The sequence below is a fragment of the Mollisia scopiformis genome, assembly GCF_001500285.1.
Source record: "Mollisia scopiformis unplaced genomic scaffold LY89scaffold_17, whole genome shotgun sequence".
NCBI lineage: Eukaryota > Fungi > Ascomycota > Leotiomycetes > Helotiales > Mollisiaceae > Mollisia > Mollisia scopiformis.
In genome coordinates, this window is record NW_017263597.1 from 1,071,927 (window position 1) to 1,089,401 (window position 17,475).

The 17,475-nt window shown below is 47.5% G+C and overlaps 6 protein-coding genes across 6 annotated transcripts; 4 read left to right on the plus strand and 2 right to left on the minus strand.

The window, feature by feature from the left end:
* Nucleotides 1–514: 514 nt before the first annotated feature.
* Nucleotides 515–3,211, plus strand: LY89DRAFT_708806 (alpha-glucuronidase A). Its single transcript, XM_018217708.1, has one exon. It carries the CDS (start codon nucleotides 652–654, stop codon nucleotides 3,163–3,165), a length of 2,514 nt encoding a protein of 837 aa, XP_018068877.1. The 5' UTR covers nucleotides 515–651; the 3' UTR covers nucleotides 3,166–3,211.
* Nucleotides 3,212–4,143: 932 nt separating this feature from the next.
* On the minus strand, nucleotides 4,144–8,790 carry LY89DRAFT_141939 (uncharacterized protein). Its single transcript, XM_018205320.1, has 3 exons — nucleotides 8,060–8,790; nucleotides 5,019–7,621; nucleotides 4,144–4,969 (listed from the first exon to the last, which is right to left on the minus strand). Exons 1-3 carry the CDS (start codon nucleotides 8,476–8,478, stop codon nucleotides 4,281–4,283), a joined length of 3,711 nt encoding a protein of 1,236 aa, XP_018068878.1. The 5' UTR covers nucleotides 8,479–8,790; the 3' UTR covers nucleotides 4,144–4,280.
* A 313-nt stretch (nucleotides 8,791–9,103) lies between these two features.
* LY89DRAFT_736557 (uncharacterized protein) lies at nucleotides 9,104–10,685 on the plus strand (the record flags this gene model as incomplete). The annotated part of the gene is made up of 2 exons (XM_018220139.1): nucleotides 9,104–9,127; nucleotides 9,177–10,685. 2 exons carry the CDS (start codon nucleotides 9,104–9,106, stop codon nucleotides 10,683–10,685), a joined length of 1,533 nt encoding a protein of 510 aa, XP_018068879.1.
* Nucleotides 10,686–11,241: 556 nt separating this feature from the next.
* LY89DRAFT_671863 (uncharacterized protein) lies at nucleotides 11,242–11,967 on the plus strand (the record flags this gene model as incomplete). The annotated part of the gene is made up of 1 exon (XM_018213245.1): nucleotides 11,242–11,967. One exon carries the CDS (start codon nucleotides 11,242–11,244, stop codon nucleotides 11,965–11,967), a length of 726 nt encoding a protein of 241 aa, XP_018068880.1.
* A 1,792-nt stretch (nucleotides 11,968–13,759) lies between these two features.
* LY89DRAFT_142003 (uncharacterized protein) lies at nucleotides 13,760–14,863 on the plus strand. Its single transcript, XM_018205321.1, has 2 exons — nucleotides 13,760–14,660; nucleotides 14,710–14,863. Exon 1 carries the CDS (start codon nucleotides 14,071–14,073, stop codon nucleotides 14,656–14,658), a length of 588 nt encoding a protein of 195 aa, XP_018068881.1. The 5' UTR covers nucleotides 13,760–14,070; the 3' UTR covers nucleotides 14,659–14,660; nucleotides 14,710–14,863.
* Nucleotides 14,864–14,900: 37 nt separating this feature from the next.
* On the minus strand, nucleotides 14,901–16,432 carry LY89DRAFT_736560 (FAD-binding domain-containing protein; the record flags this gene model as incomplete). The annotated part of the gene is made up of 4 exons (XM_018220140.1): nucleotides 14,901–15,141; nucleotides 15,191–15,549; nucleotides 15,597–16,190; nucleotides 16,241–16,432. 4 exons carry the CDS (start codon nucleotides 16,430–16,432, stop codon nucleotides 14,901–14,903), a joined length of 1,386 nt encoding a protein of 461 aa, XP_018068882.1.
* Between the last annotated feature and the right edge of the window lie 1,043 nt (nucleotides 16,433–17,475).

The following is a 17,475-nucleotide window of genomic DNA, read 5'->3' on the forward strand; positions in this document are numbered from 1 at the left end:
CAAATATTTGCTCGTCTACCTTCTTCAGCTTGGACCATCACCATTAATAGATCAATCTTATATTTTGACCTAGTGGTCCGCCCTGTTTTGCTAAGTCTCAGCGTATGGTATATACTTTCATGTGCGGCGACAGTTATTCTTCCAGCTATTTTTCTTGCATTGCTTACCTGTTGGCTGTCATTCTCGCCTGCTCGGTGTTTATTTTGTTTACGGCCGAACATTCAATTATCAGCATGTCATTTGGAATATTTGAACATATTTAGCGCACTCTCTTCTTCGCTGGGGGAAGGCCCCGTACAACCTTGTTCTACTGAAGCAAGGCTATCTTTGTGGGGCTTGGCGCACGCAAGAAGTCTAAATTTCGCGCCCACTTTTGGGTCCGGGACCCGGCTGTTCTGATATTGCGGGGAATCAAATGCTGTCTAAATTCTTTGTAAATCTCCCCGCCCGCTAATTGAAAGGAGGTGTCGTACCTTGTCGATCACAACATTCAGGCTGAATACTTTTGCATCAGCCTCAACATCACGCTTTCACTATACGTGGGAATACGTTTATTAAATCTTCCGAACATAACCATGGCTCTTCTGTCTTCATATAAATGAATGGAGCTCGAGTCGGGACGAACAGGACTTTCGCAGGTGTCAAAAAATCATGATGCGAGCCCTTCTGTTATTCTTAACTCTTGGAGTCGCTTCCGCGGAGGATGGCTTGGCTGCGTGGCTACGATACGCTCCGCTACCTGGAGTTGCCAAGTCTGAGGGCTCAATTCCATCAAACATTGTGGCTCTCAATGCGACGACAACCAGCCCCGTCTATACAGCGGGGTTGGAGCTACAGAAAGGAATTCAAGGCATCTTTGGCAAACAAGTATCCATCACTCATCAGAGTATCGAATCACTTTCAACCGTCGTGGTTGGGACCGTTGATGCTTATGCTCAAGAATATGGCCTCGATGACGACGACACAGCAGACCTCGAGGCGGATGGTTTCTGGCTCAGTACGTTAAACGGCACAATTCAGATTCTTGGACAAAATGAAAGAGGGGCTCTTTACGGCGCCTTTGAATACCTGTCAATGCTTGCTCAAGGAAACTTCTCCCAGGTGTCCTACATATCCAATCCCAATGCTCCAATACGCTGGGTCAACCAGTGGGACAATATGGATGGGAGTATCGAACGTGGATATGGTGGTCCGTCCATTTTCTTTCAAAATGGTCTCATCGTCAACGATCTGAGTCGCGCGGAGGATTATGCACGTCTTCTAGCTTCTGTACGCATCAATGGTGCAATCATTAATAACGTCAATGCCAATGCTTCCCTTCTCACGCCGCAGAATATTGCTGGACTTAAACGGGTCGCAGATGTGTTTCGGCCCTATGGCGTTCAGCTGGGAATCTCGCTCAACTTCGCATCGCCACAGTTATTAGGCAATTTGAGCACTTTTGATCCACTCGATGCTTCAGTAATTGATTGGTGGACGAACATCACGGACCAGATCTATGAAGCAGTCCCAGATATGGCGGGATACCTCGTGAAGGCTAATTCGGAAGGGCAACCAGGCCCGATAACCTACAATCGCACGCTTGCCCAAGGAGCGAATCTCTTCGCCAAAGCTCTTCAACCCTATGGAGGGGTTGCGATGTTCCGTGCTTTCGTCTACAACCAACTCAATGAGTCTGACTGGCGAGCTGATCGAGCCAATGCTGCAGTTCAGTTCTTCAAGGATCTGGATGGACAATTTGATGATAACGTGGTTGTCCAAATCAAATACGGACCAATCGATTTCCAAGTCCGAGAACCAACTTCGCCTTTATTCGCCAACCTGCTTCAGACAAACACGGCTATTGAGCTTGAGGTTGCTCAAGAATACCTAGGTCAACAATGTCACCTTGTGTACCTTGCCCCGCTTTGGAAGACTGTCCTGGATTTTGATCTCAAAGTTGACAATCAGTCGTCTGTCGTCAGCGACATCATTTCTGGTAAACGCTTTAATCGCCCCCTGGGTGGTTCAGCAGCAGTTGTGAATGTTGGAACCAATAACACTTGGCTTGGTAGCCATCTTGCTATGTCTAACCTCTACGCGTACGGCCGTCTTGCATGGGCACCAACCCAGGATCCCGAAGCTATCCTCCAAGATTGGACTCGTCTCACATTCAGTCGCGATCCAACAGTTCTCCGCGCCATCACACAAATGTCAATGGAATCTTGGCCAGCGTACGAGAACTACAGCGGAAATCTCGGAGTCCAGACGTTGACGGATATCCTCTACACGCACTTCGGACCAAATCCTCAATCAATGGATAACAACGGTTGGGGACAGTGGACTCGAGCTGACCACTTGACCATCGGAATGGATCGCACAGTCTCAAACGGCACGGGTTTTGCAGGCCAATATCCACCAGAGATCGCAGCTATGTACGAAGATCCCTCGACGACCCCTGATGACCTTTTACTGTGGTTTCATCACGTGAATTATACACACGTCTTGCATTCAGGAAAGACTGTCATCCAGCATTTCTACGACGCACATTACAATGGTTCTGCGGTGGCGCAGACCTTCGTTCCGTTATGGGAGAGCTTGAAAGGGAAGATTGATGATCAACGCTACAACCATGTCTTGTTCAGGCAAGAATACCAGGCAGGACACTCGATCGTGTGGCGCGACGCGATCAGCAACTTCTATCACAACCTATCTGGGATCCCAGATACCGAAAACAGAGTGGGAAACCACCCTTGGAGAATCGAAGCCGAGAGTATGAGTCTGGCCGGATATAAACCGTATCAGGTCTCTCCGTTCGAAATGGCGAGCAACTACACCGCCATTGTAACACTGACGAACAGTACTGTTGGAACCGCTGACACGACCTTGAATTTTCCAGACGGAAAATACGACGTTGGTGTGAATTATTTCGATCTAATTGGCGGTATCTCGCGTTGGGATGTCTCTCTTAATAACAACAGTATTGCGTCATGGACGGGGAATCTAGAGAACGTGCTAGGCCATGCTCCAAGTATATATCTTGATGGCCACTCGGCGACTCGGAAGACGATCCGTGGTGTGCAGGTTAAGAAAGGAGATGTGTTGAAGATTGTCGGGACGCCGAATGGGATCGAACCGGCGCCTTTGGATTACGTTGTGTTCCTGCCTGAGGGCGTTCTGGACTAAAATCGATATTGAACATCTTATGTTGTATATAAAGAGTATACTTGCGGCATCAGCTTCTCTATATGAAGACTAAAATCTGTAATGCTTTTAAGAAAGTAGCAAAGAAGTCTGGCAATCACTAGCGGGCTCTCCATCTGTGAAATTCCTAGTCGATTTTAGCACTCGAGAATATCAAAATATCCTATACTAATTCTAACATTACACACTCTTACATAATTTGTTTCTAATTAAACTTTAATTTTGACTTATTAAAAGGTTATTTTATATATTTAATAAAAAATATTAAATATAAACTTAATATATTATGCAAAATATTTTATATTTTGTGAATTTGGGCTTTATCGCAAAATCGGCCACGAATTTCACCGATGGAGAGGCGGGGCAACAAATGCAGGTCGCTAAGCGAGCAATTCAGGGGAACTTCACTACCAACACATCTCCGTTGCACAACTTGGTTCATTTCAGGGTTTGTGTCAGCATTTACGAATCAATTCCAGCACTCAGTGCGCCCTTCAGCTCGTCTTGACATGAATCCGGCGGCGTAGCACGCACTCACTCACCTCACCTCCAGGCAACAACATCCCACTGACTCACACCCACTGCTGCCTTCGCCCTCTCACATCTATATAAACTCCCTTCCCCTCTTGCAATCCATCCTTTTTTTTTCTTTCTTCTCCATCTTAGTGCAAGGGTATTACGCATAGCAGTGAGAGCCGCGCTCGAGCTTGCGTTTTTGCTAGTTGAAAACTACTCCCTGACCACTCCTACCATTCAAGACAATTTGGTAGGGAATCTTTGGAACACAAATTTTCTCGTGAAAGAATGATGCTTTTCATTGCGTGGTATCCTTGAGGATGGACGTGAGGAAGAGTGTGGGTTAGTTGGAGGACGGAAGGTAATGGTGGTGTTTGAAAGTTTGTCAACAGGTGGCATTGGATGCTTGTTGATTTGGCTTGGAGGAGGCAAAGTAAAGAGTAGGAATTGATTCTTTAAACAATCAAAACAATGGTATTTGCGTCGTTACCGCTATGCTTATGCGTACCCAGAATATACCAACTACCGAGCGCCGAACACCTAAATTTACAGTCGGTCCACCCAAGATATCAATCATAATGCTATAGCTCAGGCTTCGATGCCGTCTCCTTCTCGTTGGTTTTGACCGTCTCGGCCTTCCGCTTCATCTTCTCTACCGTGGCTTTCAGAACCCTCAACTTCTCCTCTGTAACTTTGATCGCAGCATCCACTGCTCGCTCGTCCATCTTCTCGTCCCTGAGCTTGTCCTGGATAGATTGTGTTTCGATGGGCATTTTGTTGACATCACGTAGACGATCCATGCTGACGCGGTCTTCGATCCACTCCCACAACTGACTCTCCTCGCGTCTCCAAATCTCCTCATACGCAGCCACTCGCTCAGGCGTACCGAAATAAGTAAGGCCAAGATCATTGCGTCCGCGGCCTTTGCCTGAGAACCCGAATCCAAACCAACTTGCAACCAGCAAGCCCACAAGGAGACCGTAAAGGATATTTCCAGTAAGTAGAGGCTTCACAATATCGAACAGCGGGCCAAGAATGCCATGCACTGGCTCAAAAAGTCCCCAATCTTCGGTAGTAGATTTGGTCTCTGAGGCTCCATCGGTTTGCTTGGCAAGACTATTCGATTGGCGTCCCTTTCGACCTTTCTTCTTACCTTTACCAACGACTGCACTGACTGTACCACGGCGAGACGACACAGCAGCTTTCAAGGACGCAACAATATCCTTTGCATACTGGACCTGACCATCATTCGCACCTTTCTCGATCGGACCTGTAAATGTCAGCAGAAGTCACGAGCGATTTCTATTCTTAATGATTACCTTTCAGCCAACTCTTGCCCGTCCATTCGATGGCGCAATTCATCTGGATTCTAGTGGCATTTCCTTCAGCCCAAGAGAGGCAATATTTGGTCTTGACGCTGAAAACATTGCCACTTGGGACATCGGGAGTCTGGGTAGAGATTGTTACAGAGATTGCCTTTTCATAATCCAACGAGTCCAAAGTCTCTACGCACACACACTTTGTCTGCTTGGGTCCAATGGCTCCATTCAAGGGTTTGATGTACGAGTAATTTCGCACCTTGTTGTCCAGTCCAAGAGGCCGTTTATCTTCCATGGTCAGCTCCAGACACTTCTGTTCCACTGTCAACCAGTTTCGCATCCATGTGACGGATGCTGGTCCAAACATGAGACTATAGACTTTGCCAAGTGGTGCAGGGATAATGTCATCCCCAATCACTTTAGCATAATGAGTCTCTTGGTCGGTACAATCTGTCGGTGCGTGCGTTGCAGGACCAGGGAAATCACCAGCCGGGCTTGTAGCGCCATCTGGACTCTTTTCGCTCGCGGTTCCGTTGGGTACAACAGCAGCTGATGGTTTGCGGCTCACCACCTTTTCAGCAATATCGCTACCAGCCACACTCCCTTCAGCATGAGTGAAACTCATGCCATCCTCGTCTTCCTCGTCTTCATCGTAAATCTCATCCCCATCTTCCCCCTCACTCTCAGATTCTGAACCACTTTGGCTCCCGGGGACTGGTAATCCATCATCCTTTTCAGTCTTGTCACCCCCGCCAGTCTCCTCGATTCTCACTCCATTCAAAGAGCTTCGGAGACTGGGGTGACCTAGCTTCCAGATACCAACAATCAGATCATACGTTGAGTCTCGACTAGTGAAACTAGCGAAAATGTTTTTCGCATGTAGAGTAGAAATCATAAGACCATTCTTAAACACCAGTGCAGTGCTTCGCTTCTCAACAGATACGATTTCATCAAAGCTCATGACCAAAGTTGTGACCCACCCAAAGATATTACTGCTGAAGCAGAGATGACCTTCAGAAACATACAGTCGTCCATGAGCTAAGATCTCTCGTTGCAATGCACAACTGTAGTCTTCAATAAGGTAATCATCGTCAGGTACACTTCGGAATAGCTGATGGAAGTCGCGGTTTCGCTTCTTGCTTGCTACTGCAAACCCAGTAATCTTTGGTGTACCTGCATGTGGGTTTGCAAGTGAAGTGTTCGCAGCAGCAATTGCAGCTCCAATCGTTGTTCCAGTAGCTGCAGAACTACCGCGCTTCCTGCGGTTGCCAATCGCGCTTCGTATGCTGCCACTTCTGTGAATGCCAGTCTTCCCTTCAAATACGCTTCCATTTGGGGGTGTCTGTTCTCCTGTGGCAGGTTCATATATCGATCGAGGTCGCACAAGAGGCTGAAGATCGTCAACAGACGCAGAGACACCGTCGTTATCTTGATTCGGCGCAGATAGACCGGCGATTGATCGATTTTCATCGTTAGTTGATTCCGATCTTCCTCTCGTCTCCTCCATTGGCTTAGATGGGACAGGCGTATCTGTCCCACTGCTGCTCTCCGAAATGCCTAAGGCGCTTAAACTGAGGTCACCCATACCTAACGTCTTAACAGCAAGTTCTTTCTCTTCCGCTGGATCGTCAGACTCAGATTTCTCTGCAAATGTTTCCACCACTGGGCTCTCGACCTCCTTGATGTCTTGTGTGCCACTCTTAGCCCTATTGCCAGGGGCAACTGATGTGTTTGCAATGCTGTTGCTTAATGTGTTTGCTGCGTTTTGCGCTGCGGAAAATACAGTTGAAAAGAAACCTCCAGAGCTTGGCGTAGTGGCGCCACTCTCCAAAGTCGGTGTCAAAGGAGCGGAAGTGATATTTGATAGTTTACTTGGACCTAGCGTGGCAGATCCTGATCGTATTCTTCTATGTGATATCATGTTCCCCGATGGGGATGTGACAACATTGGAATTTGAGGTTACCGGGTCTGAAGTGCCACGGTCTCGAACAGGAGGAAATCGAGGGGAGCTCGAGTCGGTAGGAGTAGGGGGGGTATTCACGATAATCGGAGCGGGTATCTCGGATGCAGGTGGTGTACTTGGTGGAGCGCTGGTATCGATTGTTTGAACTTTGACAGTTTGTGGTCGTTCTGGAGAAGACACAGTTGATGGCTGTGGTGAAGATTGTCGTTCAGGGAATATGGAACCAATCCTCGATGCAACACTTCCACGTCTACTCTCCACCGCTGTTGCAGGCCTCTCCAACTCCTTCAGGCCTGCCACCCCTCCCCCTCCAGTTTTCCTCTCAGGACTTGTGTTCGGACTTGGACCCCGCCTGGATGTCAGAGCCTTCTTTAATCTGCCAACGGGCGAGGGGCTTCGTTTTTCGGAGCCGTTCGTGGGAGCTTGGAGGGTTGTGTCAACGAGTGACGGAGCTGATGCTGAGGCAGCCAGGGCGTTCAGATGTACAGGGAAGGTCGAGGCTCGAGGTGTAGGCGCGCCGTCGAGCTGCGCTTCAGTCAAGCTGATTTCTGGCACTGTGGTAGAATGAACGAGAGGGGAGGAAGTGGTGAGGTATCCAATGTGCGACGGATGCGTTTGAAGAGGAGGTGCTTCGAGTGGTCTGTGGAGGTGACACTTGAGTTAGCACGCAGCGAACAGGGTACACGTAATTAAGCAAGTCGGGAATTGAGACGCTGCCGCGATTAATGCAAAACAAACTCGCAGCGCATGGATTGACGAATAAGTATCAGGCAGAACGAGAAGGTTCGCAGGCATAACCTGGCGAAGTTGTGATAATTGTCGTTGATTGTGACGTTGTTATATTGACAATAGGAGAGAGCTGGAAGTGAAGGTTGTCGACAAGAGTCTGCGATGGGACATTCCGCATCTTCGCTTCAGCTCCTGTGTGGCTGGTACTTGCTGTCCCACCTGCGGTTCTCTTGCTTGTACTTGCATACGAATAAGGTTCTAAAAAGATAGGGATAATGCATGTCTAAAGGTCGAGGCGAATGATGCAAGCAGAAACAAAAACAAGAAAAGAGACCGAGACAAGACTTACGATTCGGTTTCTGAATCATATGTGATCAAACTGCTGCCATCCCCAGAGCTGCTCTGATGCACCAGGCTGGGAACATCGTTCTCCAAGGTCCCTCTCTCTGCAACACTCCTCCCACGAGCTGCATCTTCCGACAATCGCAGTTCTTCTTCCCTCTCCTGTTTCTTCTGCCGCCTCTTGGCTCCAATACCTTTTGACACAAGCTTCTTGATGCCATTGGATTCGTTATCGTCCTCGCCGTCCTTGTTCCCTTTGAGCTTATCAACTGCGTCTTCGATCGATGCTCGAACACCTAGACCATCGCTGCCGCTGCTCTTTGTCGAGTTCGAATCCTTGCCTTTCTTGTCTCTGCGCGATTTGGAGAACATCTGGGACAGCCCGTTCCTCGGAGGAGACTCCGATCTCTCCATGGTGAACGACATCAGGTCGGTAGCTACCTAGACTTCTCGCAGCAGATGCGCCGGGTCATGGGGAAGCGATCGATGTTATCGTATGCTGCATAGAGTGGCAGATGCGTCGAGTTGCAATAGAAGCCAAGAATGAGCTTGTACGATGTCGTCGCTGTAAACGTAACTCTCTTTGTGCCGCCTCAAGGGACCAGACCAGCTGAAATGGGTGAGGCCTCGTCGCAACCTCCTTTATCTTCAGGAGAGTGGGCGCATAGGACTACAGCTTTGTGATGTGACAGCAAATAGGATTGAATAGCAGAATCAGCGATGGAGAAGTTGAAGAATTATCATTCACGAAAGCTCATGTGAAGAGAAGCTATCCATTTCGTTTTGAACAATGCCTTATAATTCCCTCTTTCCCCTTTGCATCCGTATCTGGCTTTGGGTGTGTTGAGATCTGCAACGTCATTGGCGGGAGCAAAGTGTCCGACCGCAACCCCAGATTTAGTCAGTGCGGGCTGAAGTTGCTTGAGTTCAGCCAGCCTCGTGATGCTTCAAACATTCACATTCCATTCCCTTTACAGGTGCCAACATACAACAACACATACAGCGATGCCAGCGCAACACCCCAAGCCATACTAATACATCAACGCTGAAGATGGAATCTTCTCCTCTAATACTAGTATGTACATTATCCTACCTTTTCTGTTCCAAGCTGAGTATCGGTCTAGGCTCACGACCATGCTCGAGCTGCCTCTGTAGCCACCCAAAGCTCCGATACGACGGTTGCGATCAACGAGCATGCTCTCGCAGCAGGAGAATTCGCAAAGGCAGCATCAGGGACCGGGAGTGCAGAGGCTTTGAGGACGCTGAGGCTTTTGGAGCAACATCATCAGAGATTGTCGGAACTCCTGAGATACCCCGTAGAGAATCCTCCGAATACTACGTCTACCGAAGGAGAAGTTCAAGCAGTTTCACAGAAGCCTTTATCTACATCTGCTGCTGTTGCGGAGCTACGTGCATCGAAGTCTGATCTGGGACCACGATCTTCTTCGCCGTTGCGGAACCCTCCCAGCCTCCAACATCCTCGTCGTTTGCCGCCCAGGGACCTCAGCTCCTCTATTGCCAGCAATCTTGCGTCCGCAAGAGGTATACGTGCGAATTATACAAGACAGCCATTATCTCCTAGTGTATCTACGCAACAGGCACCTGGTAGTTTAGAAGCGCTTCCCCGCAAGAGGTCCAAGGTTCCAGCCAGTATTCCGGAGCATTCTCAACCCAGCTGGGTTCCACCAAAGCAAAATGCTACACAAATCGTGGAGCCTCAGGTCGCAGATCCTAGCACTGTCGTAGCTGCAAATAACGATGAAGGATTCTCAAGATTCTACAATACATTCGAGAACATTCTCTCAAAGCTATCTGCCCCTCTTGCGTTTGCAGGTTTGCCCCTCATTACTGAGGAAGGTCCTGAGCCCGCCGCCCCTGAGCCTACAAAGGCCCCTAGAAGACGACCCCAGAGCAAGGAACGGATCGATGCCGAACCAGATCTGGCGAAGTACATCTCGCGTGCGGCCCTGAGAGCCTCAGCAAGAGATGGTCATTCTGGCAATGACTCTTTCTACGTAGTTCCTACCTCAGGCCATACAGCATCATATGCGCACATTCTATCTTTCGACCAGAAAGAGAAACGAAGGCTTGCGGCCTCTATGCACAGCGAGAACGCAGACCTCTTCCCGGATCCCGAAGAAGACGATTTCGTGGATGCTCGCGAGACCCCAATGCCAATCTCACCCACGACATCTAGAAGAGGCACTAGCGGCAGAAAGATGAATGACCGAGCTCTAGAAAACAAGGTCGAGGAACTGGACATCGAAAATAAGAGTCTCAAGGACTGCATCGACAAGCTCAGCAAACGCTTACACGCTTTCGAATCATCAGCTCAACAAAGTACCATGGCTTTGCAAGAGAGTATGAGATTCGCACGCACCATGAGTCCTGCACGAGATCAAGGTAGTCGAGGTGGAGATGAGGCTCTGAAACGAAGAGTTCTTGAGTTGGAGGAACATGTAGCTTTAGGTGGGAAGGAGATTGAGAGGTTGGGTCGGGAGAATGGGAAGCTGAGAGAGGTGGTTGAACGATACAGAGAGAGATGGGAGAAATTGAAGGCGGGTGCGAAGACGAGGAGAGATGGTGGAGGATCCTCGAAGGAGCCTCCCACGAAAGATTCGCCTGGCAAGTGAGAAAGTCATCTGGGATGGACGATTTGTTGATCGATGTTTCATTTCTGCTTCTTGAGCTATCTTCACTGCCATATGCAGAGTTGTTAAACTTTGATGTCGTATTCCTTACAGAAACCCTCAATCCAAAGAGAAGTTATCATATGAGCTGAGTGTAGCCTTAATTTGGAAGGCTTTCTGTTTGCCCAATGCGATAGGACAGCGCTGTTCGGTGGCTGAGAAGGCTTCTGTGGTGTCACAACGGCCTGACGTGTCATCCACGTGCCTCGCACTGTGTAGCCTTGTCAATGAAACAATTTGACCTGGCTGATCTCGATTACTGTCTACTGACACTCGCTTCTTCCAGTGTCTGTATCACTGCAGGTCTTTTCCCGCTATATACATACTATTTCTGCCATGGAACATTGTTTCCCCTTCACGTGGTCGACTCGTTTTTGGCGGCAGTCTGAGCCTCGTCCTAAATGTCCTCAGCCGGATGCATGTTACCTAAAATCATGAACGATCGAGATGCTGATATGTATATATATAGGAAGAAGCTCCTATCCTTCAAACTCACATCATGCAAAGTCATATGCCAGAAGATGATGATGTTCTTCCTGCAACATACGGAACCATGAACCCTGGGTTTAATCCCATGCTAGACATACCCGTGTCACGCTCGCAACCAGACGATCCAACAGAGACATCAGGAGGTTCGCGAAGAGACCCCTCGATTAAAGGAGCAACTCGGGATGCTGAGGAACTGGCTGTTATCACGGAAGTACCACCACACGAGACTCGTCTAGAAGATAAGCTGTTCGATGCAGTCAAAGTCCGGCCTCAAGTTCCAGAATCGTACTTCATACCCCCCGAGGAAATCAGGCGTCTCGTTACCATTGATTCGATTCTTTCGGAGCTGCAAAGATGCGGAATAGGTTTTGCTCAAACCGAGCTCCAGCAGAAAGCAGAGGAGATCGCCAGGACCGCCAGAAACCTGTTTGCTGTGCTAGTCTGTCACGAATTGGGAGAATGCATTTTGGATTTCCTAAACGAAGGGGTGTGTGATGAAGATATGCCTTTTGTCAGAGTCAGGCTTGAAAAGAGGGATGGCAGAGCTGGCCGGGGTCTTTTCAAACTTGAAAGTCGTCGACACAAAGGGAGGGTTCTGAAATGCATGGCAACAACTAAGTGGACCAGGGCCAATTTGGAAGGACTTCTTCGGGATCAGTGCTGGGTCCTTGAGCCTAAAGAACAAGAAGGAGCCCAAGCGGATGAAGAAGGCCGGGCATCAAAGCCTTCAGGATAATCCTCATGCCCCCATTTTCTTGGACGTGGAATCGACCAGCGAGGTAGACGGGTCCCAAACTTATCGATAATGAAAGCTTCAAGCTTCGTATGCAGGGTCTTTTTATACCCCAGAGCATTCTTCAATCGCTACTGTAAGACAGTGCGTTCATTTGATGCATCGTAATGATGTTTGAATCTCCTTGTTCGGAAGATTTCTGGTGATATCTTAAAAATCGAGCATGGTCTTAGTTCCTTAGGGCGGTCAGAAAGGAAATGCGCTCAGTCGATGCACGTCTTGAGATCCTGACTTAGTTCGATTAGAAAGAGGGTCCTCTTACTAAACAAATCTTAAAGCGCGTTCTCAAATTTGGTAATCGCGAGGATATCGGGCACGTTTGGTAGAGCGTTCCAAATTTCTCCGAGAAAAATATAGTGGTGGGTATAGTTTACGTTTATATTCTAGATCATAGTTATCACGACTATAGTATCCTGGAAGATTCATATTTCCTATGATGTTGAATGATTGTAAGAATAGTTGAAGATTTTATGACAGTTCAGTTCATCAAGTTCTGAATATATATGTGAGAGGAGATAACGTGAGTATGACATTGGCCTCTGTCAGTTTGTCCACAGCGCTTCGTAGATTTCCTCATTGGACCCCTCCAACTTCCAAGGCGTAATATTCAGCTACAAAGTCAAAGCAATAGCATGAGCGCCACACATCCCGGCCTAATGAACTGAGTATATTCACTCCTTCGACTGCGCATCGATGGCATAATTAATATTTGATTACTGTGGTTTGCGAGATGCAGATTCTAGCGTAAAAGTGAATCCCACCGGCAAGATACACAATCCAATCACAGACATGGACTAAACTACAGCGGGCTCGAGTACTTTAAGTGACCGAAATTACCTGAGTTCAATTGAGAAAACACAATGGAAACCTGCCATATGAGTTTGAATCTAGTCTCAATGCGGGATATAAGGCGTTATGTTTGCACAATGTGTAGGCTACTGTAGGGCAAAGCTGCTCGGTGGCTGACAAGGCTGTGGTGTCACAACCGCCTGACGTGTCATCCTGCCTGAGGTCGACTTGCATTGAGGAAGGAGCCTTCTCGATCAAACTCGCTGCTTGAGACCATAGGTAACTTGGCTATCCTTTCATCACATTAACAATCGTCTTATACATCATCCATCATTTTTGTCATGGTGCATTGCTTCCCAATCACGTGGTGGTCCTGGTTTCGGCGGCGGTCTGAACCTCGTTCCGATTCTGCTCAGCCTGGTGTTTGTTGCCTACCTAAAGCGGGATTCATGAGAGCTAATGATATTTGTTTTGTAGGAACGTGAGCCTCTGATTGTTCCTAGATCCAATTCTTCTCGGCTAGAGGTTAGTGTCTGGAATCACAACGATGAGCGATCGAGATGTTGATGTGTGACATTGGGCAGGACAATAGGCCTACTCTTCTACCTCGCCCTAGCTCTGCTTGGCCACAGGTTAGTGTCTGTATCCTGTTCGAACTTCGAGGCAGTTTCAGTCGCGATGCTGATATAATATTCTGCAGGAAGATGGTCCTGCTATTCCACCGTTACAAGTCAGCAACCTAAGTCGATAACATAACTATTCTACTAATACATAAGTCATAGGAAAGTAATCTTGTTCCAAATCCCTCGCCGCTAGACAATATTGCTCCGTTCGAGGTAGGAAAATGTTTTTGTTGTTTTATTACCTACACCTCGTTCCAAATCTGTTCAGCCTCAGTCAATCCCTATTCAAAACTTTAATATGCACTCTAGGTGCTGATGTGAACGCCTCCAGGAAGATGAGTCCGTCCTTTCGGAACTATCACCACGTGTTCGTTCTACAATATTCGGAGCCACGGATTATTTTCTTACCTCTGCGAGGGCGCCTAATGCTCCATTGGGATCAACTTCACGTCGAACAGCACGCACAGAAACAACAGATGTTTCGCATAGAGATCCGTCGATTCAGGGCGACTTTAGATTTGTTAGGACTGGAGCTCTGTATTCGGAAGATGCCCGTGCTGGACAATCGATCAACCGTGTTCATCACGCCCAATCGATTTTAAACCACTTAAAGCCCGACATTGATACAGACTTGATGGGTATCATCCAAGAAGATATGCCAGGTAAATCACTTGAAGATCTGCCGGAAGAGCTTGCGGAAGAGCTGTTGGAAGAGCATGTAACTCTGGAAGTGAGATTATTACGTGCACAAATGGCTTTGCCTCGAATTTCAGAGCCATACTGCATACCCCAAGACAACTTCGATCGCGTTGTCAATGTTGATACCATTCTTGCCGAGCTTCAAAGATGCGGGGTGACCCTCGCAGAAACAGAGCTTCACGAGAAAACAGTCGAGATTTTCAAATATGCAAGAAAGCTATTCGCTGCTTTGGTCTGTGAAGGCTTCGGAGAATGCATTCTGGACTTCTTGGAAGAAGGGTTGTGCGATGAGGATATGCCGTTTGTGAGACTTGAGTTGGGTGGCTGGGATCACCGTAGTCGTGGAGCGCCGTTCCCCATACTTGAAAGTCGACGATACAAAGGGAAGGCTCTGAAATGTGTGGCAACGGGTAAGTGGACAAGATACCATTTAGCAAATTTCAGCAGCCAACAGTGGTGGGTACTTGCACCTGAAGAACAAGAAAAAGCACGAGCAGAGGAACGTCAGAGATGGGAGGAATGAAGGTAATTGCCTTTTCCAAGTTCCCGTTGGAGATTTTGACGTTCTTCAAAGCTCAACATTCAGCTACAGAATCAAAGCAACACCATGAGCGCCACTCAATCACCCCCAGTGAATCGAGCACATTCGGCCCCTTGACCGCGTATCGAAGGCATGATGGTTTCCGACTACTGCATACGAGATGCAGACTCGAAAGAAAAAAAAACCCCCCCTTCAACATTCATAATTGCAAACACAGACATCGACTAATCTAGAAAATGCTTGGTAAACACCCCCTCGGGATCCCACGTCTTCTTTAATGCCCATAGCTTCTGCAGTCTTGCTTCACCTCTATACCTGTACTTCACGTTGCCTTCTCGACTGTGATTCGGAAACATAGCTTTCTGCTTGTCTTTTTGGTCTTCCTGACATTGTGCGATGAACTCATTTGTACTCCTCAAAGCGATCTTATTCGAATCCATATCTGTAGCAGCAACAAAATTCATACTAGCTTTGGTCAGCAAAGCTGCGACACCATGTGTTCAAGGATGCTTACAACCAAATTGGACAATCTCTATGACTCCAAGGCGTGGTCTCTTCGGGGATCGTCTTCAAGATTTCATTCGAGTACCAAGTGAACATGAACACAGTCCTAGCAGCGCCCGGAGCTTCCTCGACAAGTTTCTTCCACTTATCAAGAGCTTCGATGAATTGCTTGCCATCAAATCTTTGAAGGCCGCATGAAAGCAGTGTATTCAGACCAGGTTTACCAAAGACGTCACTCGGATCGGTGATATTACCGAACTCGACGGTCTTCTTGATATTCTGCACTGGCTTGAGTGCTATCAATGGTGCCATGAACTTCTCTGCTTCGGCTTCGGGGCGCAAATTTGTCACGCTGACCATGAGCATTGGCTACCAAAATCAACAAAAACTTCGTCATCGAAAGAAGGAGATCCTACTCTCGTCTGCCCAGGCGGAGCAACAATGGCACACATCCCCGGCGACATCCCATCCACCCCATTAATCACCTTTTCCAACACACCCGCAACCTCTCCAACCTGACTTTCTAAAAAGAAACAAGTCCAGCTCGTGATCGTTGACTCCAACTTATAAATCTTCATCGTCACCTCAACCACCAGACCAAAAAACTGTCCCGCACCCTTCAAAGCCCAGAACAAATCCTCATTCTCGGTCGCAGAAGCAATCACTAACCCTTTCGTCGCAGTAACGACTTTGGCACTGACCAAAGAATCACAAGCCATTCCATACATCCCTGCCAATTGATTGGAGCCGCCGCCCAGCATGAAGGGGATGTATCCTACTCCGCCGCCGGACGGACTTTGGATCACGAAACCAGCTTTGGCAACAGCGATGTTGAGGGGCTTGGTCTGGACACCTGATTGCAAAGTTACGGTCTCATTTGAAGAGTCGACGTTGATGGATGTCAAGAGAGAGAGGTCGATGATCCATCCTGTAGTTCCGATGGTGGACCAGGGGCTATTTCCTCCTGATTTTGGGACGAAGGGGACTTTGGATCGGATTGCGGCGTTCACCTGGTTATTGTCAGTAAAGAGCATTTTCTGGGTGCAAGCAGAATGGGTACAATTGTGACGACGTCTTCTTCTGATGCAGGTTTGAAGATAACTCCTGGGGTTTTAACATCCGCCTCACTCCATCGCTTCATCGAGATTTTGAAATCCTCGCTTAGAGGATCGAGCAACACTTGAGCATTTTTCGACAACGAACTTTTCAATTCTTTTGCGACTTGAATGACAGAGTCTGTAGTAGCAGACATGATTATCTCTGGTGTTTTGATCTTTTTATCAAAAATTCAGTGAAGTTCAATCCTTCTCGAATTTTAAAGTCTGATCTTCAGAAATACCTATGAGCTAGTGCTTATTGTCCCTAGACCTGCACCCGAGAAATGCGAGCTGCCGAAATTAGCGCTGATACTCCGACTTTGGCGTCGGACTATGGGTCCCAGATTGTACGTTGCACAGTTGAGGAGATTCTGGTTGGTCATTGGCTGATTCATCGTTTTGAAGACTGCGCTTGTCATCGTTATGCGGCCGCCGTGAATGTTTCTCAGCGTGCCAATGTTCTTCATGAGCCCAAATTCTAAACCTTTTGTTTTAAATGTCAGCAGTAGAATGTTGTTGAATATCTGACGTGGAAGTGAATTGGATTTCTCTTTCGAAAGAGTCAGGCTTTGGGTTCAAGTCTTGGTTATCAATTCACTTTCAAAACCTAGAAAGTTAGCAACATCCAGTAGCAATTCACAGTGAATTGAGTTATATTCCTCAACAATTGAGTTCTTTCCACTCTCAGATCCAATTTCTACTCGGGTCGGAGGGTTATAAATTCCCCAAGCCGTTAGACTCAAAAGTTTTCTTTTCCAAAGTTCCAGAGTCGACTAGTGAGGGCATGCACGCTCCGACGAGGTGCTAAGTCACTTGTGGTTTATTAACAACGAGTGGTTCGTTAATAACAACTATTGTGGTGGCGATAAATATTTTGGTGACAATAGATATTCTAGCGACAATAATGTGCGGAAGAGCGTTGGGAGATCAGACAAACTTAAAAGCAACAATTTGCTTAAAACTGTTGGAGCTCTGAGCATGATTTTGAGTGTCAAAATGTCCGTCTTTGATAGTAATAAGAGTTTGATCTGAGGTGGTAAATTCAGCTCCAACACTTTGGAGGGACTGAAGCTTCTAGAAGACTTATGACACTTCAAATGTGTGTCATTTGAAGAACATTTACACAGGCATCTTAGTCGATATTCCATTACAACATTTGTGCAAGTTAACTTGTCAATGTTAGACGCTGTACATTGAA

Excerpts from the sequence above, each read along its gene's own strand:
- LY89DRAFT_708806 (XM_018217708.1), top strand. The coding sequence starts at position 652 with ATGATGCGAGCCCTTCTGTTATTCTTAACTCTTGGAGTCGCTTCCGCG.
- LY89DRAFT_141939 (XM_018205320.1), bottom strand. The coding sequence starts at position 8,478 with ATGTCGTTCACCATGGAGAGATCGGAGTCTCCTCCGAGGAACGGGCTG. Across the intron at positions 7,622-8,059 it reads TATGATTCAGAAACCGAATC|ACCACTCGAAGCACCTCCTC; the intron begins GTAAGTCTTGTC and ends TCACCTCCACAG. Across the intron at positions 4,970-5,018 it reads GGGCAAGAGTTGGCTGAAAG|GTCCGATCGAGAAAGGTGCG; the intron begins GTAATCATTAAG and ends TGACATTTACAG.
- LY89DRAFT_142003 (XM_018205321.1), top strand. The coding sequence starts at position 14,071 with ATGGGTATCATCCAAGAAGATATGCCAGGTAAATCACTTGAAGATCTG.